This window comes from Brienomyrus brachyistius, chromosome 11, assembly GCF_023856365.1.
Source record: "Brienomyrus brachyistius isolate T26 chromosome 11, BBRACH_0.4, whole genome shotgun sequence".
In the NCBI taxonomy this organism is placed as follows: Eukaryota; Metazoa; Chordata; class Actinopteri; order Osteoglossiformes; family Mormyridae; genus Brienomyrus; species Brienomyrus brachyistius.
Window position 1 is genome coordinate 21,931,985 of NC_064543.1, and position 24,240 is coordinate 21,956,224.

The 24,240-nt window shown below is 46.5% G+C and overlaps 1 protein-coding gene across 2 annotated transcripts in view; it reads right to left on the minus strand.

The window, feature by feature from the left end:
- The window catches only part of LOC125751412 (spondin-1-like), a 79,571-nt gene that overhangs the window by 51,664 nt on the left and 3,667 nt on the right, over nt 1–24,240 (minus strand). For both annotated transcript variants that reach the window (XM_049030167.1, XM_049030166.1), the window contains exons 3-6: nt 21,150–21,283; nt 15,268–15,341; nt 14,893–15,015; nt 8,201–8,349 (exon numbers count right to left, since the gene is read on the minus strand). In XM_049030167.1, coding sequence (XP_048886124.1) covers nt 8,201–8,349; nt 14,893–15,015; nt 15,268–15,341; nt 21,150–21,283 — 480 coding nt within the window. The remainder of the gene's footprint in view (nt 1–8,200; nt 8,350–14,892; nt 15,016–15,267; nt 15,342–21,149; nt 21,284–24,240) is intronic.

Here is a 24,240-nt window from a genome sequence, read left to right on the forward strand (position 1 = left end):
CTGCTTCTGCAATGGCTTACATCTCATACGCATCCTAATAATTCACCATCCTGGCTGCAGTAAGCAAAAGCTCTAGGCACAGGTGGAGATTCTTCCTCATGCTCTTGTATTCTAGCCCACACTTACCCAGTGGAGCAGATGCATAATCCACACTGACAAGCTCGAGGTTCAATGAGAGCCCCCTATCAGCCTTTGGGGCCAATGAAAGCCTCTCTAAGGGACTTGGGAGCCAACAGGAGCTTCCCCGACAGGCTCTGGGGGCCAATGAGAGCCTATGACAGGCTCGGGGACCAATGACAGCCTCCCTAACAGACTCCAGAGCCAATGAGAGCCTCCCCAATAGACTCCATGGCCAATGAGAACCTTCCCGACAGGCTGTGGGGCCAATGTGAGCCTCCACAACAGGCTGCGGGGCCAATCTGAGCCTCTCTGACAGGCTCCAGGGTCAATGAGAGCTCTGACAGGTTATAGGCCACAGCAGCAAAGGCTCACAGTTGGTTGGCTGATTGATATTCATGGCATTTCCCAGAGTCCAGCTCACAGGGCAGGCATTTGATTCCAATCAACACTGAATGACACTGTTTAAACACATTTGTTCCATAAGTGCTACAGCCTGACGTGATAAGATGCAATCATACTCACTCTCCACGCTAGAAAGCTCACGTCCATTTTTAGCGAGAGAAATCATTTTATTTTCAACTAGACCTACTCACTGAACTTCACCCACGTTGAAGAGTGGGAACAGTGTATGATGTCTCCCTAGTGCAACAATATTACATTCATTCTTGCAGCATCTTTGCACATTTAGCAGCTAGGGTAGGTCCATCGCTAATACTTTGAAGGCTTCTTTTTTTGAAGGCTAATCAGGGCGACGCACGACAACACAATGAGGTGATGGTGTGGGGAGCATTGCGGAGCAGATGGTACTGTGTGGTTTTTAATGAAGTTCTCAAATACATTAATGATGCTGCTGTCTGCCTCTGCATGTCAGAGCCAGAATTAAGGCTTCAGAAACATCAGAGGCCAATCAATATACATGCTGTCATCACGTCTTATGCTATTGCGTTAAATGACAGGCAAACAGCTACAATGCGGCCTGCCAGCAGAGACAGATTCTGGTTCTGTAAGAGCTGCTTTAAAAACCGGGGGGGGGGGGGGGGGGGGGGGGTTGGTTGCGGGGAGTTACTGTCTGCTGGAGCATTTGCCTTCTTCCTTTTGTCATTCTTGGTGAAAGAGCTTAAAACTCTCAATGATCCAGACTGTCAGGATGGCATCAGGAGGGGAAGAATGCAATGTTTGTTGCTAAAAAGTCACCCAGGCTGAGGCTTGATTTGCGGGGAACCAGCAGAAGAGAAAAGGCGCACTTTGCCGTGGGAGACAAACCACTTAAAAGAAGCTGAGCATCCCTGAGCCCGCAGATGTTTGACATCAAAAGGAGCCTCTCCAGTGAGAGAACGAAGCGGTGAGCACAGATCTGAGGTCTCTGTGGTTCAGTCGGTAACTAGAGTCTCACTGGGCAGGGTGACCACAGGCAGGTGTCACCACAAAGTGACCATGTGCAAACGGTGAACCCGGACGTCGTGCCAGGACATGCAGGGCACATGGTAAGGGGAACCCTGCATGGTGGGGGGGGGCGGGGTGGGCAGTTCATCCATCCCTACTGAGTAAAATTATATCCTTAAATTTAAAATGGAAACATCATTTAGATTAACACTGCATAGCTTTTTTTCTGTAAAATATTTGTGCAGGATGATTTTCCCTCACTGCTAACTCTGGTCATGGCCTTTGTTGTATGACAAAACCTTTGGGATATTGACTGCACCCAAATAAAAAGTGACGCACAGTGTTAGAGCAAATGGAGATTTCAGCATCAGCCGGAAGACTCTGTGAATTTGCTGCGCGTCTTCATGCAGGCGAGCGAGCGCTGCAGACAGCCTTTCAGGACATTTCTCATTAAGTTCATACTGTGCCCTTTGTTAGCTATCCAAACATACAAATTACCAGGCAAAGCGAGTAGCACTGCAGACGAATACCACACTGAGGTTCTTCATTATCAGAGTAATACTGGCCAAAGTAAGTGAAGTGTAAAGTATAATATATCACCAGGAGGCAGGAAGCAAGAAAGCGAGCCTTTGAAATGTTTGCAGAAACAAAACAAAATTGCTTCACTTAGAGAGCCAGACACAGCTCAGCCCAACCAAGGGTATCTGAATCTCTGCTATCACAACAGAGTTATCCATGTTCTTCATGGGCTGAGGTCTCTTCTGGACTTGGTTAAGAACTTCCCTTAAAGTAAGAGAAGCTGAGTTCTAGGTCTCCCTAGGGCAGTGTTTCCCAACCCAGTCTTCGGGGACCCCGGACAGTACATGTTTTTGCTTCCTCTCAGCTCCTAGCACATAGACCAGGTTTTCATTGTTCCTGATTGGCAGGGAGCTGGGAGGGAGCAAAAACGTGGACTGTCCATGGTTCCTGAGGACTGGGCTGGGAAACACTGCCCTAGGGACAGATCAGCCCTCCTGACCTCTTTATAAACAACCTTATGTTAAAGAGTAAAGTCTTGTGGACCATGCATTCCAGTATTGTAATCTAAATATGGTAAATAAGTGATATAGGTTCTTTGGGGGGGGGGGGGGGGTTATTTTGGACTATGAGGTGGGACTGAGCAATGCGTTAAAAGAGACTACATTTTTATGATTTGGTCACCTATTTGGACTTCCTCTGGTATTTCACATGTGGCCCCTGTCCCACTGGGTGTTTATTCTTACACGGGGCCCCCGATTTGGGCATCCTGTAGTATTTCACATGTGGCCCCTGTCCCATTGGGTGTTTATTCTTACAGGGGGCCCCCGATTTGGGCATCCTGTAGTATTTCACATGTGGCCCCTGTCCCACTGGGTGTTTTTCTTGCGGGATCCCCGATATGTGCTTCCTGCCGCCTCTCATACAAGGCTCCTATCCCACTGCCCTAGAGAATGAATTTATTGTGGTTCCACTTTGCGTCATGATCAACTTTTATCTGCTACCTTTCTGCTGTACATCGGTTCTCTCAGCGTCAAACTGTTCCAATCCAGTTCCATGGAGATGTAGTGGAATTACAGGGATGTTATGTTACAAACTAAAGACAAGAACTTCAGCCTGCAAGTTCACAGAGCAGCTGACAGAGGGCGCAGCGGAGCTCTGGGGTGGAGGCATTAGTCAGGCCAAATGGTGAGTTCTTTATTGCTTGAAAAAACTGTTAAACTGCAGCATTTACTCACATTTTAATGTAATACCCTGATTTTGATATTTTGCACATCACGTTAAAACTCAAACTTGAATTAAATGATGTAATCGTGAAAATCACCCACCCTCTACTTTGACGGAATAATTCTCAGCACAGAACTAATAATGTCAGAACACTTCTTTTCAAATGGGAGAAATCAAATGAAACTTTAATAGAGGTCTTCAAAAAGTATGGGAACAGTGAGAATAAAAAAGACCTCTTTTCTTCTCTGTCCAGAAAGTTTTAGCTTTAGTCAAAATGTTTCAGCGGGTAATTAAGTTAATGACTCCTTCCTTCTTCACACAGGCTTCAGGGTCATTACAGCCACATACTAAATACAAAATGGCCCATTTGGTATATCTCACAATGGCTATAATCCCAAACCACAGCATTCCCTTCAGCATGTTCCTCTATATTTTGCCAAATCTGGTTTACCTGCTTTATAATTTGTCACTTTATATCAGGCAATGGTGTCACACTTATGCAATTGGTGCCACATGTTGCAGCTTCTGCATTCGGTATGTAAAACATGGCACCTGAAGTCAACCATACTGCTGCCATCTCCCCTGTGAATGCTCATGTTACAGTAGCTCTGGTAGCTTCCATTTTGCTCTTGGCAGAGGTTTTCTGTCTCAGTGGTGGTAAAGTACTTAATAATTGACGCTACCGTTGTGGGATATTACAGTTTTAGTGGATTCAATCGGAGCCAAAGCCCGTTTTTCTCAGTCTTTCCAGGGCACTCTGACTTCGCAGCACGATGATAAACATGGCTGCCACTCCTGCCTTCTCTATCTGCACCCAGAGAGACATAACACATTCCAAGGCCATCACTTTCTTACAGATACTTCCACTCAGCTCTGAAACATCAAGATGTTCCTGTGTCGTCTGTGCTGGATATTATTTAAGGAAGTAAAATAATAATAATAGTTTCATAATTATTTCAATAAAATAATCCAGCTATTGTCAAGTGAGACTGTCAATAACAGCACATCATTTACTGTATAGTGGCATAATACTGGATAGTATTAATGAGTTTTGATGTGTTTGAGAATAAACCCTTCATATGGTTAAATGACCTTTTAAAGATATTCTACAAATCAGCAGAGAGGAAAAGTCTGAACAGCGATATTGGAAATGTTTTCATGGTACCTGCAGTTGGTGGTACGTTGTTCATGAATCAGCTCTCCCCTGCCCTGTAGAAAGGCCTCTTTGTGTCTTTAAAAAAATCACGGAGCGTCTTCAGGCAGCCCTTGAATCCATACTGCTCTCTTCACCTTTACGTGGATTTAGCCAAGGTCAGACTCAGAATTACCCGGAATGGGAGGTTGCAAACAGGCAGGGCTTCGGATGGGAGGTAACAAGTTGAGGGCATCTGAATGTCTGTTATAACAGCTGACTGAGGGCGTCTGAATCTCTGCTATCATGGCAGAGCAAGGGCATCAAAATCTCTGTTATCACAGCAGACTGATGGCATCTGAATCTCTGTTACCAAAGCAGACCGAAGGTGTTTGATTCTCTGCTATTATGGCAGAGCAAGGGCATCTGAATCTCTGTAATCACCGCAAACTGAGGGCATCTGAATGTCTGTTATAACAGCTGACTGAGGGCGTCTGAATCTCTGCTATCATGGCAGAGCAAGGGCATCAAAATCTCTGTTATCACAGCAGACGAAGGGCATCTGAATCTCTGATATCACAGTAGACAGAGGGCAGCTGAATCTCTGATATCACAGTAGACAGAGGGCAGCTGAATCTCTGTTACCACAGTCGCCTGAGGGCATCTGAATCTCTGTAATCACCGCAGACTGAGGGCAGCTGAATCTCTGTTACCACAACAGATTGAAGACTTCTGAAACTCTGTGTATCATAGCAGAAGGCTAAGAGCACTCTATGAAAGCACCGGATAACCCAACAACTCAATTAACAGTGAAAGAAAGAACTGGTTATCACGCACACCCTGGCCGCATGCATCTCCCGTGCACACCCACCGTACACCCATCGCACACCCACTGCACACACGCTTCCCGCACACATCTCCTAGACACGACTCAACCCAATCTCCCGCACACACACCTCCCACACATGTCTCTATTGCACATGGGCCGCACACGCTTCAAGCACATGCCTTCTGCACACATGCCTTCTGCACACACACCCCTGCACACTCAATCTACTGCTTTATTTCCAGTGAGGTAATCAGGGCTCTTATTGATCTGATAGTAACGAAGCAAATCAGGCACTGCAATTTCATCACTGGCATGACGTCACCTCACGATTTCATTAGAGAAGCTGAGAGAACAATAACTACCTCTGGTTACCACCGCAGTGCAGTGTGAGGTGATCATTTCTCTCTCATTTCTAACAGGTGTTATTTTATCAGACCACACGTCCAACACGAAGAGTTTCCAAGCTGCTAACTTGAACCTCAGAAAGCTACCCTAAACCCTCTTCGTCTGAAAACCATGCACTGGATTTAAAAATGCTTGCTCTCTGCAGGAAACAGGGAAGTGAGCCTTTTTACAGAGGTCACTGGAATAAATCATGGCTTCATTTGTGAACAACTGAGTCAGTGTGCCATTTGGAAAGGCGGCAGGTGCCCAGCTTCTGAGAAACGTGTAAGGAGACCATGATCACACTTGGCCCAAAAGCACGTTTGCGCTGCATATGATAGCGCAGAGACACAACTGAGTCACACAACAACTGGCTCATTTAAACACATAAGCTACCAACTATTTTCTGAAGCCACTTGTCCTATTCAGGGTCGTTGAAAGGGTGTGGAGCCTACAGGCGCAAGGCAGGGAACAACCCAGGACGGGGCTCCAACCCAACGCAGGCCACTCTCACACACCATTCACAACTATGGACAATTTGGCAACTCCAATTAACCTTGGCATGTTTTTGGACTGTGGAGGTAAACAGAAGTAGGAGGAAACCTCACAGCGACATGGGGAGAACATGCAGACTCACAGAGCCACAGCAGAGACGACCGTAGTCCTAGAGGTTTGAGATTACACTGCTAACTACTGCACTGCCCAACGGAACAACCAACACACCACACACATCATTCTGCTCCCCATTAGCAGTGATCATGAAGTACTAAGTGCTGAACATCTGCATGAATGAGCGGACAGGCTGACTCTGGGAGGACAAACAGGTGACAGTCACACCCTGAAGGAGCGCAGGAGAGAATGACAGGGTGAGAGAGTAAATCCTTACAAAGTCATAGAGAGGGTTACGAAAGAAAACGGGGACTATGAGTAAATGTGCTATAACCAAAGACAGTATGAGTGCATCTGACTAACAGGTAGCCATAATGACGGAGGATGAACATGAGGCATGTCAGCCATGTGCTCCGAGACTCTGACGCCACGTCACAGGCGCGAGAGGGAAGGTTCTATGTGTGATACTACTGGGCCTTTTAGCATAGCAGCAGGGCCAGGGTGACCCTGGCAGCACAGGGTAGGTTTGCATAGGGCAGGCCTTCACAGGACAGGGCAGGACAGGCCAGACCTTCACAGGACAGGGCAGGACAGGCCAGGCCTTCACAGGACAGGGCAGGACAGGCCAGGCCTTCACAGGACAGGGCAGGACAGGCCAGGCCTTCACAGGGCACGTGTTCACATGGCCACACGAAGACAGCTTCACCTAACCACAGGTCTCTGTATGGCTGGAAGAGGGAAATGGAGACACACACACACATACACACACATACAGACCTGTACTCATACACGCGCACACACACACACACACACACACACACACACACACACACACACACACACACACACACACACACACAGACCTGTACTCATGCACACACACAGAGACACACACATACTTGTACTTTTGTCTTTGTGGGGACCATCTATTCATTTCTATGGGCAAAACCCTAATCTCAAAAACAATGACTTTAACCACTACCCAGTCCTAACCATTATAATAAGTATCCAAACAACATACAAGGACCAAGTGTCTCCACAATGTAATGTATACCTGGACCACACACACACACACACACACAGCCTGCAGGTGCAATTCAAAACCTCTAAGCCCAGGTGTGAGGCAGTGGTGCTACCCACGTTGCTGCTGTCTGACATTCATATTTGCCGTTAATATTCTGGCTGACCACAAAGGTGACGCCACGTCGCAGGACGGGACTGCCCGTGGGCTGAAACATGTCTCGATTAACAGCTGTTGCTTGTAGCACTGTGGGAAACACAAACAGACACTTGCATAACATAGCCCTCTGGCACCACCTTCCCTGACCTCTGTGACACTGCCGCACTTAAGACCTCTGCGCTCTGTGGTCTGCCTGGACTGTCTCTCCTGCACTCTGCATACCGATGACCTCCTGCTTGTCTGTCAACCTGAACTGTGTCTCCTGGACTCTGCACATCGATCACCTCCTGCTTGTGTCTACCTGGACTGTGTCTCCTGCACTCTGCACACCGATCACCTCCTGCTTGTGTCTACCTGGACTGTGTCTCCTGCACTCTGCACACCGATGGCCTCCTGCTTGTGTCTGCCTCGTCTGCGCCTCTTTGCCACTTTGCACATTGTCATGCCCTCCCATTCAAACACAGAAACACAGAACATTAAATTGCAGCAGAGCTGAGATGAGCCGATACTGACTAATGTGTCTAATTAAGATGCCAGAAGCCCCTCCATTAACTGATCAGCCTTTGACACACACATTCTACTAAATCAAGGCTGGGGCACCAAAGGAACAACCCAAAAGAAATCATGAAGATTAGTTTTAAAAGAAAACAGATAACCAGGCCTAAGTTTTTATGGCCATCATGGGTCTGTCTGACATTCCTTGCTTTTTCCTGGTGAAATACTCGTACCTCTGAAAGGTGCATGTAAGTCTGACAGTGATAAACAGTCACACACTCATACGCAGCTCATTATCACTGACGGGTCATCTTCGAAATCTTACCTTCTGGCGAATCTCCTCCTCCATCTTGACGGGAGAGCCCAATTCGGCCACCTGTTTGACCCCCTCGCTGGCGTAGCCCCCGTACTCCCAAAGCACATAATTCTTCGAGTGGGATGCCCCGATTATGGCTGACCAATGGTTGGCACGTCCTGTAAACATGAGGACACAGCATGGATACCTGATCTTGGTCGTCTTGTACTCTCTGAGTGACACATCATAACAGCATGACTGGAGCTCCTGGAGAATCTACAGGACACGTAGCTCTAAATACTGCCTGAACTAAGTGTGGCCAAGGTGATGTCTGTTTATCTTTTAATGCTGCAGACATCAATTGAGAATAGCCCACACCATGTATTGTTGTTGAATATTGGAGTTAATCCCAACAAAGCAGAAATACCTACCAAACTGTGTTTACATCAACACCACTACTTTGGATAACTGGGTACAAAGCTGGGTACAATGTAGCTCTCATTTTTGAAGGTCATAAAATACTTGTTTTTCTCGCAAGTTACTCTGGAATAATTATGTATAAATATGCTAAGAATGCTATAAGAACAAGCCTAGGAAATAAATACCAAGGAAATACAGTGAGTATGAAAGACTTAATATTTAGCATGAGGAAGAGACAAAAACTTTCACATTTGCACTCCTTGGAAAATGTAAACCTTGTTTTATTTATTTTTAAAGAATTAATAGAGAACACAGTACATTTTAGTCTGCTTTACATATTCCTGAAAGAATCTCAATTTGTATTTATATATACATATCCATCCATCGATTTTCCAAACCGCTTATCCTACTGGGTCACGGGGGGTCCGGAGCCTATCCCGGAAGCAATGGGCACGAGGGAGGGAACAACCCAGGATGGGGGGCCAGTCCATCGCAGGGCACACTCACACACCATTCACTCACACATGCACACCTACGGGCAATTTAGGAAGTCCAATCAGCCTCAGCATGTTTTTGGACTGTGGGGGGAAACCGGAGTACCCGGAGGAAACCCCACAATGAAATGGGGAGAACATGCAAACTCCACACACATGTAACCCAGACGGAGACTCGAACCTGGGACCCAGAGGTGTGAGGCAACAGTGCTAACCACTGCACCACCATGCCACCCCCTAAATGGAAATCTGAGAAGGGAAATGGATTCATAGCTCTCTTTGTCGCCCCACCCCAATAAACAAGGCGGGTTATGGCAAAGAATTCCTGTATTTGTATCTGGGGCGAGCACTCTCTCCTTAGAGCCCATTGGGTGGTTGACTGTGGCCTGTGGAATAACCCACTCATTAGCTTCTGTGTAATGCTGCCTGACATCGTGCTCATCCAGAGCACCCTAAATATGCTCTGAAGGTAACATGTTTGGTGAGCACACAGCCAGATGGTCTGTGATTATGAAGCCTGGTGGATTTACTGCCAAAAGCAGAGGTGGCTTATAGAAAAGAAATGGACACTCATGACGGACACCCCTGCACCTAAAGGCCCAATGGCATGGTCCAAGCCAGCGTGCTGCTGCTATTTCACCATCCACATAATCATGAACTGCTGTGCAGTGATCGTGCTGCTGAATCCATGTGTTAATATGTCTCACGGACTATCATTTGTCATGATGGTGACCTCAGGGAGCCAGATCGCCAAGACCCTGGGACTGGTGCCGCGATTCACGCAGCACTGGACTGCAATGATGCCCGCGGCTGCTAGCACAGCCCCAGAGCACATCTCCCATTTAAAAGGACTCACTCCGGAGTGCCAGAGGTCCGACTGCATGCCGCTGCCTGCGGACTGACAACTAAACCCAATCTTGAACTTACCCCATGACTTGTTTTCCGGGGCCTGGGTGGGGCTTTTCCCCACCCACTCCTGCCTGTATCGTTGGGTTGAGGATTTTGCTTTTCTCCTGCCTCACCAGACACCAGGCACCCCCCCTCCCCAGCCCCACCCAGCCACCCATTGACACTCTCTCTCTCCTCCATTATCTCAGTCCAGGAAATGCTGCTACCACATGAGGATACCATCGCCATTGGACACCTGCTCCCTTGCAAGTTTTTTTTTTATGCCGACGCTCTGAAAAAAAACGTTCTGTTTTTTGGTTCCATTTTTGTTCCCCTCTGGCTTGCCGTAGTTTCGCATTTTTAAAGAATCGTGCCTCTTTGAGACCTCAACCCAACTCTCTGTCCAGGTCTTTGTACGAACGCCTTGCAACACAATACATTAAATAGTAATAAAAGCCTTTTTTATTTGCCAAAGAAATAGGTTTTGAGTGCCTACAAAAATCCCAGATTACCTTTTTCCAACCTGCTGCAAAATGGGAGCAAAACCAAAAGTGTATTTATATTTTTGTTCACTACATATATTTGGGAACCTCATTCACATTCCTGGTACAATTCCACAGACAAATCTTGACTACATTCATCTCACCCAGCTTTGGGAAGATAAATGCCCCGAAAGCCAGCACAAGCTGCCTGTACACTAAAGTACCCTTGCATCAACAAGCAATGATAAAAGCCATTGATATTAGCCACAGAGTGCTGGCAGGCTAATTCCCTCCACCCCATGTAATCTTATACAGCCAAATAACAGGTCCTTCTCCAGATGTTGCTGGCCTGGAAACGCTGGTGTCCTGTCCTGTAAAGTCTTCGGGGAACAGCCTGCCTTGACCAGCTGCCACCTCCATAAAGATTCCGTGCTCTTCCGTTTGACCTGCATTTCACTGTAAAATGCATCCCTCCCATGAACAGCTCCATCAGCCAACATGGGTTCAAATGTAGACACCCACCAAGAAACAACTCTATAGCACTTTGCAATTTCTTCATAGAAATGAATGTATAAAATGCATCAGTATAAATATAACTGATTTCAGCTTATTTGTGTTTCTCCTCTGATCCGTTCTCTTCTGACCCTCAGTAGAACATCAGAAACTGCACCCAATGCAAAAACCTTTTGTGTGGGAGAGAGTTCCCCTTTTCACCTAAGCGTGGTCTTTGAAGGAGATCAAATCTAACGATGGGAGTGCATCTCGTACCCAAAGGAGAAGGAGATACAACCACGATAACCAGCCTGCTTTTTGTGCTGTACAAAATCTCCCTTTGATACAGCTACTTTAATCTTGGAAATTATGCCATGAAAATGCCCACTGCTATTATGCATAATAGCAAATAAATTTGCCAGTCAAATGATGAAATGTTGTTTCCATCTGTGCAAAATCCATAGCTCTACTTATGAGACGGAAAGCAACGACGCAGACATTCAGGCGTTCTAAGAAATCGATGCACTGTCTTCCCTTTGAAAACAAAACAAATGTAATGCATATGAGAGCAGTAACAAGATGCTTTCCAGTGCACTGTGCTACCACAACACCTCAGCATTCCATTTTCCTTTTCAATTTACAGCGTGACAAACCATATGCACGTCTTCACAGGAATGCTTACCGCACACAATGTAAAGCCAATCCCTCTATATCCAGCAGGCCTGCATTGAGGCTCAGCCCTGTTGTACCAGCGCTGATCACCCGCTTCCAGTTTTTCAGTATTAGTGTAGACCTCCTATCAAGTCCTAATTGTGTAATTTGAGCCAATGATACTTTGCTGTGTGGGTTTACAGCTGAAGTCTCCATGGAGGGGCAGCTTTGCAACTAGTCATGTGCAGGTCATCACCGTCCCAACAAAGCCTATTTAGCAGGCCCATGGCGCCGAGTGACGGCCAGTAGATGGCAGCACAGGGGCCGACTGGCCATTGCTGTACATATGCACACCGCAGAGAGTCGCTCATGACCACAATACGTTCCACTTCTGCGTCCATGTGGACCCCAGGAACACAGGATGCTACCACAACACATCACAATCTAAAATCCCCTGGGGAGGGGTCATTAAGGCCAATTCCATGCTTTTTAAAAAACCTTCAATCCTCCATCAATGAATGCAACATCCTGCCTTCCAGGGCTGAATGGAGCAACGACCAGCTGAAACCAAACTGGACAAGTGTGATTATGAGTAGATGATGATTACATGCTAGTAGGGGAAATCAGGAGATTTTCCACCAATTAACTATGAATTTCATAGATTCAAAGCTAAATAATTACTCCTGCTGCACAATGTTCTGTGGAGAGGACTAAATGACACAATCACAAAGGTAATAATGAAATCCTGAACACGCCGATGACTCCGCCGACGGTGGTGAGTTACAGCCACGTCCAGCGTCAGTGACGTCATACGGAGGGAACGGCCCAGGATGGGGTGCCAGCCCATAGCAGAGAACCAATATAATATAATTAAGCAATAATATACGAGAAGGAATGTGGTTGTACTCCAATATATCACGGCTGTGAATCAGTCGTAGGCATCAAGCCGCAGGCCGTGATATATTGGAGTGCAACCACACAACATCGAGTATGTTATTGCTTTTATATAACTGTTCATTGAGTAGCATTTATAAGGCAACAGTAATAAGATACAACACTTTGTTTATTTACTTAAACATTTACAGGCCTCTGCAAAGAAACATAGTTCCTGTAACGTCAGAGAAAGTGGGACGGGCTATCGCTCCAAACCTTCCGCATACCCGGAAAATTCAGCCTGTAACCGATATCATGTTGTCTTAATATCACTGGTGCCAGCAGTGAAACAACTAGCCAGCTTATTAGCGAATAACTTTGCATTGTTAATTAATACCAGGCCACGGGTCTAATAAATAAATGACTGTGGCGCTCGAGTGGCGAAGAGGTCATAAGGCGGACAGCAAAGTGCAGTTTCTAGCAGACTCATGTTGCGTTAAAAGGACAACAGCAAAACAACATGTGAGTAAAGAATAAACTGACTCACAGACATGGAGCCTTTAAGGAGACAAAAGTGGATACTGGCAATAGAGCGTGAGGAGTCATACTCTGAAAAGTTTTTCAGTTCGACCCCTTATAAAAACTTAAAATCCAAAACAGATCAAAACAAATCCAACAAAACGGAATATATATGAACCAACACTTTACTCAAACTTCGCCTACATTAATTTTGAAACAGGTGGAAACGCAGACAGGTTCACAAAAGGCACCAAGCAAGAACCAGCCCAGCACCGGCTCTGTGTTGGTGGAGATGAGACATATGTAACGGTCTTTAGATACATCTGTAAAGCGCAGTGATACAGCTGGTATCAAATGTCCAAGTGCGATTATACTCTGATAACCGTACTCATGCAATTGTCACACTGCAAGGACCACAATAGTTTGCTGGGTTGAGACCATCAATAAGTGCTGAAACATTTTTATTCAGTCACAAGAAACTAAACTTAGCAAGTTTTGCAATTTTAATGATGGCTCCTTTTCAGCGTTATCTAGTTGAAAAAAAAATCAGTGTAAAATTTGTTGCTTTTGCAGCATCTCTGCATGCACACTCTGAGACAGTCATGATCGTTCTCGTCTTTGCCAAGTGATTCAGTCACAAACTGCGTGGCGTGTTCGTGAAATTAAACAATAATAAGCCAAGCAGGGAAAAGTGAACAAGAACCGCTCACGAAAAAATATTCGTCTTTCTCTGTATGGAAATATTTTATATTTCATGGAGTCGATACTGAGCAAGTGATTTGTCAGCACAGCTTTGTATCTGCTGACAAGGCTCACAGCAACACCGTCAATTTATTTCACAAACTCTTGGCAAATAAGTTCTATTTGGCTGTACCGTATAGTTAGTTTTCTACTCTTAAATATCGCAAAAACTTCAAATGTCACAATGTGAACTTTCTCCAGTATCGTTCAGCCATAACACACACAATATGTTTTAAAAAATAATATGGTTATTATGTACCGTATTATGTAAGATGATGTGGCTAAGTGACAGGACTAACCTTTGTTTTAGCAGCAATTATTTTGACATACAGGAATCGTAGAAAGTAAATTAGGCTAAAGGCTAAATGTCATATAGCTAATCATGCATTACTGGGTGAGTCCGTCAAACTTGTCTTCTTTTAAGATGTATTTGCATTGCAGATACTTAAGTTCTGCTTTGCAATATTGACGGACGACTGTATTTTTATTCGCTGTTAATGTGAAGTGCTTCCGCACAATTGATGCTTTTGCTCTTTATCTTACACAAATGATGCTTTAGGTCTTTATTTAGACTCTCATCCTCTGTGCACTTTCCACCATTTTGGAAAGAAACAATAAAGGAAACTTTTTATGGATTTTTATGCTGCAAAATGGGGGAGTGGTCATGATGGGGGGGGGCATTGAGGGAGCAGGTGGGGGTTTGAGGAAGGGGTTCCATGATGAGGGGGGGCATGAGAGGAGGTTCTAGATGGGGGGGCATGAGGAGGGTCATCTAGAGGGGTGTCATGATGGGGGTGGGGCATTAGGAGGGTGGCCATGATGGGGGGGCATGAGGAGGGGGTGCCATGACGTGGAAAGCCATGAGGAGGGGGGTCATGATGGGAAGGGGGGGCATTAGGAGGGTGGCCATGATGGGGGGGAGGGCATTGAGGGAGCAGGTGGGGGTTTGGGGGGGGGGGGGGGGGAATAGGGGCTATGACGACTATACCCTTAAGGCTTCTGGGTCTGTCTCTCAGTTTGGTTTTTCCCAGTACTGTCCTCCAATCGTTATTGATCACAGTGGGGATGCAGCTCTTCAGCACTAATACCCGGGATTAATCTACACTCGTTAAATCAGTTTCAAGGTTATGTGCATAGCAGGCAGGACGAGGATGTTACTCACGGGGGTAGTCCTTGGGGTGTATCTTCTCGGACCAGTTCCCGTAGAATGTCAGCCTGTACTTGGCCGTGCCGCAGGCGCAGCACTCCAGGATGGGCTTTTCCGTCGCCTCGCCAAGGAGCGACTCTGCAAAGTGACACAACGGCGCCCGGTGAGTGGGCGGGCAGGCGGGCGGGAGAGGATGCTCACTCTGCAGGCAGTGTGGATATTAACGGGCAAACGGTGGCCCAGATGACGGAATTCGTCAGGCTTTGAAATCTCGTGGAGTCGCCCTTTGGCAGCTCCTCCTGTAATTACGTGTTTAAACTGGATTGAAACTAAGCGTCGATTCTGAGTCTGGGGTTTGTCTCCGTTCTGCTGTGGTAATGAGCGGCGTACCTTTCTCACACATCCTCTTTGTGAGAGAACCTTCATCCTGGAAGTAGATTATCCTCTTCTGCACAATGCTGGCCCTGTAAAGCAGGAATCGGAGCTCAGGAAACAATCAAAGGTCACCACTGCAAGGAGATCTCGAGCACCATCTTGCTTGGGAGCCGTCAATGAGGCCACAGACAGAAAGGCATGATGGAGAAATGGTGTGAACCACATCAGCTAATCAGCTCCCATAACATCGCCTTTGTTATTTTATAAGCCATGTGTAAGCACTGGAGTCTGCAGTGATTGCAAATTTCAGCATTATTAAAGTCCATCAGACTAAACAGTAACAAAGTCATTTGCAGTGCCATTAAGTCTTTACAGTGTGACCTTCTGAGAGGAAAAGCACGATTACACACAGATATCTCTGCATGTCCCCTGACAGGGACCATGCAGTCCATAGATCGTCATGCTGTCAGATTTCTAGCTGTCTGCATGTGCAAAGCAACGCGTTTGTGGAGAGGGGTGGCAGCCCGGCTCTTTGGATGGGGGTGCTGTCATATGACCAGGCCCGATCATGCTAATTGGCTCCTCCGTCCATCAGGCTTTACCATGATCTTCAATTGTGGTGATGCGCATGTATTTTTGGGTTCCTGTTATTGAACACAAATTGAAAGCATATGGGAAAACAACATAAATAAAAATATGGAATAAATGCGCAGCCTCCACCAGGCCAGAAAGATCATCTGTAAGTCTGTGCTCAACCTGACTCAATTAAAAAAAAAAAATCAATTCCTCCTTACGCTACTTCTATTAAAGAAATACAGCTTAAAATAAAACACAGCTCTTACACACCAGTCGAATCAAGCAATCTAAATCTAAATCTGTAAACGAGTGCCTCCTATCACACCCTCGCACTGAAAGGAAGTGGCCGGCCAGCTTCTCGAACACACGTGGGGACCGCAGCCAGTCACGCCACCATTAACAGGCAGATGGCGTCTCCCGCCCTCCACGCCAGACAATTAACATCACAGGGCCCACATACGTACGTAATAGCAATGGGTCCCTCAGCAACACGCGACAATTCACTGCAGTAAGAGCTAGACCCATTTTCCTGTTGAGATTCGGAGATAACAGCAACCCATTTCCAGCACAGAAAACAGTCTGCTGGTGAAGTGTGTAAATGGCAGCTCTCACTTCTGCAGGGGGCGCCGGCATGGGCGAGCCGTTCTGTGCACGCTGCAGCACGGCAGAGAGCCTCTCCAGCAGTCCATGTCCATCGGCACCAGCAGACATCTCTGCCATATTGCTGTTCTCACAGTTCTGCATATGGTGTTTGTTTCATCAATTGTGTTTCACTTGCCTTTTTGGAACTCAAGCACCGTAAAATTCAGACAGAATTTTCTGCCAAGTACAATACATGAAATGTGTGTTAGCCAAGTCGATTTACAGTTGCACTGGAACTCCTTTGTGTAATCATCAAATCAGAGTCACATGCCATTCAGTGCCTCCACGTCTCTTGGGAAGCAAACTGTGTACATATTCTCATATTCCTATTAAATCCGCTAATTGACATGTTTAAACTGGCCAAAGAGTATGTTTATCTGAAAGTGTGCATGTTTCTGTGTACACGCATAGTTGTGTGTGCATATGTGTGTTTATGTGTGTGTGTGTGTGTGTGCATCCTTTTCGGGTGCATCTCTGCTCTGCCCAAACCCCTGAGCAGCCTAAGCATCTTGCCTAAGCAAGATGAACGGATGCATGTATATTAAAGATGTATTTAAAAACTGAAAGCCATGGATGATGGACGATACGTTTTCTATAAACATAATTACATTGCTGAGGGCAGACAGCTTTGTTCTTCAATGTGACACACTTTGTAAAAGTAAAACGTCGAAAGCTACAGTGGTTCCACTGACCCGGAATTATCACTTGAGGATAACCATTCAGAGCTGCTCATGAATCTGTACAGTAGCCTGGGCCCTGGGGGTCCAGTGAGAATGGGCACCATGGAGAGGGCCTCCGGGGAGGAAACCGGAGCCGGCGGCCGCGGGCAGCACACCGGAACATGCCGGACTCCCGAGGGCCGTGCTGACATGGTACCACTGCAGCCGACATATGCAAACCCCAGACCGGAGAGCAGGGGTGCAGGCAGACAGACAGAATGCAGAAGAAGCAGCAATATTGCACTGCAAGACCGAATGCTATTACCAAAGTAGGAAAAGTCGATCTCAAATGCACACATGAATGGTCCATGGTAAAATGCTCAACAGTGTGTGATGTGTACGAGAGTGTGGTTAGATTATGGCCTCCCCACACACACGAGTTTAAGGTGAATTGCTCTCCCCGTATTATGCATGGCATGTATTACCCAGGGTGTGACGCTGCCCTGCCTGATTATGGGAGAGGGATGAGTGCAACAAAATATCTGTCTTCTTAGTGAGCAATAAAGTAACTGGCAGATACAGAACTGCACAAAGGTCGTAGGCTGTCAAAGGAAATGTTTAAAGTGTGCATATGCTCAAAAAATCTTCACATTAGTATATATGCAAATGAACAGTAACAGAATAAAAATCTGTGTTCCCAGTGATATCTTGTTGGATGACTAGAACACCCATGGTATGGCAGTATATTCCCTGCTAACAATTTTTAATTTTAGCAATGTTTACCAAAGATTGATTATGGAATGGAAACATTCCAAGTGTCCAGTTTTCCCAGGGTTCCTAAAACGCTATACCACTGCTACAACTGCAACTAATAATGCAGCCAGTTGAACGGCACAGCAGAGCAGTGAATTACACTGTTATTGAGTTGGGGCCAGTCCAGGATGCATTCATCAATTCCAATCCAAATCACGAATTGGATCTGAAGTTGGAATGAAAATTTTTCTGAAATTCCAGTTCTGTTCCGCATAGTTTTTTTTCTAGTCCGACCTCCTGTTCCATTTCCTGATTTGGTTTGGAATTGATGAATACATTCCGGAAAGGTCCCAACCCTGCTGTTGTGTTTGCACCTCAAAGGTCATGGGTTCAAGGTTGCGCAGCATGTTTACTGTATAAAAATTCAGCACTATTATAAAACAATATTTTATTATAAAAAATATCTTACTACATTAATTGTGTTAAAAGGATGCCCAGGTGTGAGAGTTATGGTGTTAAAATGTAAATTGTGGAAATAACGTTCCATTAATGTTAATTAACAGGAAGGACGTTATCTGCCAGCTTTGAGAAGCTTTGAGCTGGTATTACATGGTTACTGCAAATACTGGATTGACTTTAGGAGAGGTTTTGAAATGGCTAAACTAGCACTAGCACTGTCATGGTTTTACACTGATGTGAAGATCTTTTAATCTTATTTTTTTGCACAGTGGTGTGTTTTGTTTTGTGTGGTAGTTGTGACAACTGTGGGGCAGAGTCAGCAGCATCTCCCTTGCAGGTGAGCAGATACGAGTGACTCTGAAAGGTCTCACCAACCGCTGCAGCGGCAGATCTTTAATTGTTCATGATTTAATCCAATCGCACCTCAGTTTCACATTTCTTAGCACAGGGTAGCCTACAGGCACTTCAGGCAGTCAGTCGTGCTGATGGTTACTTAACATCCAATCTAAATCCTATCAACGAGGCATTATTACGGCCACACTCACTTCTGTGCCTTGGTGTTTAATGCCTGCTATTTAAAATGAGTCTGTGTGTGTGTGTGTGTGTGTGTGTGCATATACAACAGGTGCGCAATTTTTTAATCAGTTTTGTTGTTGCCTAATAAAGACCGGTCATTCAAAACATCTCCATATGTATAAAGAATTAGGTGAATTGTATTCGTTGTTGGAATTTACAGAGGAACTTTACCTTGGAGATCTTAGGGAAACAGCACATTAAACGCTAATTAGTCACCATCACAAGCGTGGAGCTGCGTCCCCTAGGAACGCCGCATGACGCGTGAAGTGCCCATACCAGAGAGATGGTCATGGTCTTCATTTAACAGAATATCCTGCTTAAATGGTATTATTTCTCATAGTAAAATGCCTGGGGTGATGCAGTGTCTATCTATTATAATTCAGGTAGATGATGTGTCTTCACGGAGTTCCCTACCATAGCTAAGGGGGCTTAATGTTTGTAATATAGCATTTATAAAGCCATTCAGCCTCACTTCATGTTGCTCTCCTTCGCAAGCTGAATAATAAAAGAGAACAGTGCACATATAAATGCTCGTTTGTATTAATTACAGTCCTGTTACGTTTTTCACATGGGAAGCATAATTTGAATAGCTATAAAACTGCTTCAAGTCCTATGGAGCCCTCAAGCTAGTGTGTGATTCTGTGTGCTGTACATAACGCTAGAAATCCTAGGAGAAGTCAGTCTACTATACTGCTTTGGTTCTCGCGACTGGTCCATGCTAACCTCTATGAGATAATAGCCCTAATCACACCAAGGATAATCCTGATGTCGTTCTGATTTCCCTGACGGACCACATCAGGAAGAACAAGTCGCGTGAGGCATTTTCAAGCAAACCAGCTCCGTCGGCCAGGTCTCCTCAGTGGCTTTTATAAGGAGCACTGTGATGGGTCTCTCTCTGTCATCCGGTTCCATGCAATCAAGTGCCATCCTGAAAATGGACTCGCTCTGCTCCAGTGGCACCATCTAACAGCAATTTAATTGAGTCCCTCAACTTTACGTTGCAAACTCTGGTGCCCCCCCCACCTCCATTCTCTTGATCTCCTCCCTTTTCTCTCCTCCATTTACCCTCTGCGCTCTCCTGCCGGGGGAGAGCATCCTAAAGTGTACGATGCCAGCGGCACAGAGGCGGAGCACAGCGATTCATGTCTGGCAATCTAGGAACGAAGGCCCACGGAGCAGCATAAGATTCTGGGTTGAGGAACTGGACACTGCTGTGATGCCGAAGAAGTGGAGGAAGAGGCGGGAAGCTCCGTTTCTCTGGATAGCTGTCACTCGATTTGACGAGCACAAAGAAAGTGCGTTACTGTGTTACCATATATGCATTTATGATCTGAAATGGCCAGTGTGAGGCGCTGATGTCTGAATTAAGGTATGTAGTAATGCAGTCGTAGCAATGACATGCAAGACCCGACCTCTGCATCCATAGGTGATGGGCACCATATCCGAGCATGAGCCCGTGGGCATCAATGGCCCCAATTAGGCCCGTTGGCCCTAGGCCACCACAGACACTGAGGGCTCAGCTGGCCCCAAGGGCCCCACCAACACCAAGGGCCAAGTTGAGATAATGAACTCCATAAGATGATAGCCCTAATCACACCAAGGAAGATCTCTGATATCCCTGACAGACCCCAATGTTCTCCCCCACTGATATCGAGGGTCCTCTTGGCCCCGAGGACCGCACCAACACTGAGGCCCTGCTGGCTGGCCCTTAGGACCCCGCCAACACCCAGGGGGCCGACAGCTGGCCCCTAGGACCCCATCGATCCCTAGGACCCCAGTGATTCCAAAGTCCCCTCCAGCACCAATGGCCCCAATCAGCTGGCCCCTAGGACTGCGGCAGCCCTGAGAACCTTGCCTGCACTGAAGGGCCCCGCCAGCTGGCCCCAAGGGCCCTGCCAGGGCGAGATGGTGAGCACAGATCCTGCAGCATTGAAATACCAGCTTTGGTTAAGAACTGTTCCCAACTTCCTGCAAACTGCCTGTCCAGTCACGCCTGGCTTTGGACTGCATCAGAAACACTGCCCATGGCAGACATATTACACTATATTTAATGTTACTATTACTATGTCACTCACCTCAGGACAAGAACTGTCCCTTTAATGGCTTAGTGGGGTAAGTAAAGGGTCACACCTCCCTCCCTCATCGCTATCTCCCCTTTCCAGCTGGATGTCAGACTAATGTCTTCCGCACCATTTTCCATCTCCTGGGAAAACAAACAGAAACAATACTCACTTGAGGATGACACAGCCACTGCCAGCGGGGGGCGCCGTCCAGAACACTTGTATTCTCGTCCTTCTCCTCGGGGTGCTCTCTGTCACAGCGGGCGGACAGTTTGTCATGAACTGAGTGTCCTCTTCATCTATGATCTGAAAGAATTAAGACAAATCGACAGCTACATTTTGCCATTTCGGTGAAATAAATTCAAACATGTATCACTTCACTTCAATATGTTAATTGTGAGCGCAGTGAAACTGTTTGAATATTTACAGTGTTTACACAGTGTGTGATATTTACGGTCACGCGCACACACTTCAATATAATTACAGGCGTGATTCAGGAACTGAACCAAAAACCGACAGCTTTACGTCTCAGCTGACAACATTCTATTATAATAAAAAGTGTTGCCACCCAACTATTAACGGAGGCAGAATGCGTGCTGGATTTTAACAAAAACGAAGGTGATCATCGAGCAGCCTAAGCAATGACACATCACGCCACGTTTCAGGCAGAAGATGTTTGTATCAAGAGGGGCCTACAGGGGATGCTGGTAAGCTCCCCATTTCCAGGGAGAAAGGAGCAGCCATTGGAAGCTGTTGCCTGAAATCCCAGCATCCCTTGGGCTTCTAAAGGCGCACTGGACGCCGCCCCATTGCCAGCATACATCCTCCATAATCGTTCCTGTGTTTTCCTCAGGGGACAGCTTGCTGTAAACCGCGCAGTGGATCATTCGCAAGCGTTTATGTGAGATCTGCTGTGTTTTTCTGCATTGTTTTCCCATTTATCTTTACACCGTATGAGGAAGAGCAGGCCCTGTGTCAGGGATGAAACCTACATCTGTCCCTGCTATTTCCCTCTAATGCCCCTGCAGCCATGTGAGCTCCTTGCGAGAGCAGAACGACGGCAAGCTTCCCGACGTCCGAAGCCCTGCTGCCGCGTCAAACGTGCCCTGGCACGAGCGAACACAGGAACTGCTGATCGCTCCTACTGCAGCTCTGCCAGGCGATGGACTCTGTCCTTTTTTTCAGAAACGTTGCACTGATGCAGCATATACTTCTAACTGTTCTAGACATGATAAAAACACGTGTTTCATTTTTCAGCTCTGCATTCCGAGTGAAGTATAAATTGGATATAAACTGGAGTCAAGTCCACCATGGAATCCACTGCTCAATCTCAGGCTCAACGTGCAGCAGCGCAAACGTCATACAGCAGCAGTCCGGGTTCCCAAGGCGTCTAATAATAGCTTCTGGATTTTTCACATGTCCAGTCCTCCTCTCCTCCATGACAGTGCCATGGGAGCACAGCGGCATCCAGCTGTGATGAACAGCAGCTTGCAGGAGCAGCGCTAGCCGGACTCTAACACTGCTATCCAGGCTACGGAAATAGAAGGTGTGTCTCCGTGCCTAGATGTACAAAGGAGAGAATACTTTAGCAGTGCACTCCCCAGGCCGCTGTCGCCTCCGAGTTTCTGTGGCAATGTGTTCATGCTGTTCCCAAAGTCCTGTCCATAGAATGCTGCAAGCCAATCCAGTGGGGATGTTTTCTTTATGTATTCTGAATCGCTTAACGTGCGTGAATAACCAAGGGTTCAGAAAAAGTACACCAAGAGACATCGAGAGGCAAAGAAAATTTGTTGCAGCCACGAGACTTTCCCAGCAGACCTGCAAGAAAGAAAAAAAAACTGTACTTCATCTATTCCTCTGCCAAAGGTATTTCTCTGCCTAGCAGCACTGGGCTATACCTTGGGGGAAGCCTCACTGCCAGTTATCCACCCTGGGAGCATGACTCGGGAGTACTGGAGCGGACCCAGGAGCCTCGATTGGCGGAGGCTTGGGGGACCTGCTGAGTACCCCATGTGGAACGCGGCGTGTCTGAGCGAGGCCTGCAGGACAGAGGACGTCTTCCGCAATCCCACACTCCCAGCCCACACTTCAGGAGTCAGCATCTGAGAGACAAGAGGCCTCCTCTGCTGTCGGCTAAACACGACCTGGCAGCAGTGACCTGTCGGTGTCACTGCCTGTGGACTGGGCTCCAACTTGATGAGCCGTCTGCCTCTGTTATAGGGAGGAGACTGAAGCCAGCAACACCCCAACTACACAGGCGAAGCCGTGGGGCACAGACCAGTCACAGACCGCAAAGGAAGAAAGAACAGCCGCTCCCATTTTTCTACAACACCAATGCATCCACTAAAATGAAGCCCTCAAGCTGAGAGCAGCACTCAGAACTGCTTAAGGTGCAGGCTTCCTACAGAATAATAATAATAATAAAAATAATGACGCTGGGTGAGGTGGTGCTTCACATGACCTGCTTCACAAAGAGTTTTCTTCTTTTGCCAAGCGTGCAGTGCATCCGCATACAGCAACACACTGCGGCGGGGGGGGGGGCCGTGGCGGGGGGGCCGTGGCGGGGTTTCCCTTCTTCACCCCTGACATTTAATTTGGTCTGTCATGAAGCGGCGAGTCACTCCGAGATGGGCGCCCAAGCCTGCTGCTAAATATCAACAACTCGCTTCAGCAGGAAAATACAGAATGTCAGTGGATTGAACTCCAGCATAGGAAGCTGATGAGAGCCAGGAAATAGCCAAGAGAATAAAGATAACCATCTTCTATATCATGGAAGAGAGGCAGCTATGGAAAACGGCGACAATCCCGTTCTCACTTCCTGTGGTCACTTGATTAGAATTCCTGTGGTCAGCTGATGGAGCTGCACTAGGCAGATAATAAAAATGACTGACATCATCATTCGCTATCAGGTGTCCCATCTAAACTGATTATGACTTGCTGCACTTGCCCTTTTCCAAAGACTCGAAAAAATGCTTCAGTAAATTAAACCACTGAATTCACTTTGATGTGTAAACCCACAGATAAGTAAGAGTAATGCTGTTAAATATAGTTCAGTATGTTCCTAGGTTGCACGTGCATTTACATAACTGTTACAGGGTTACAATACATCTCTGTTGCAAAGTTTGAACATAATTAGACAAAGAGATTGTCTAGATTTTTTGTTGTGGATAAGAGCATAATTCTGATCTAATTTTTGATGGGTTTATTAGTGCCTGAGTCTACAACATACTTTTTAATTAACTCCCATGTAATTCTGAAGTCAG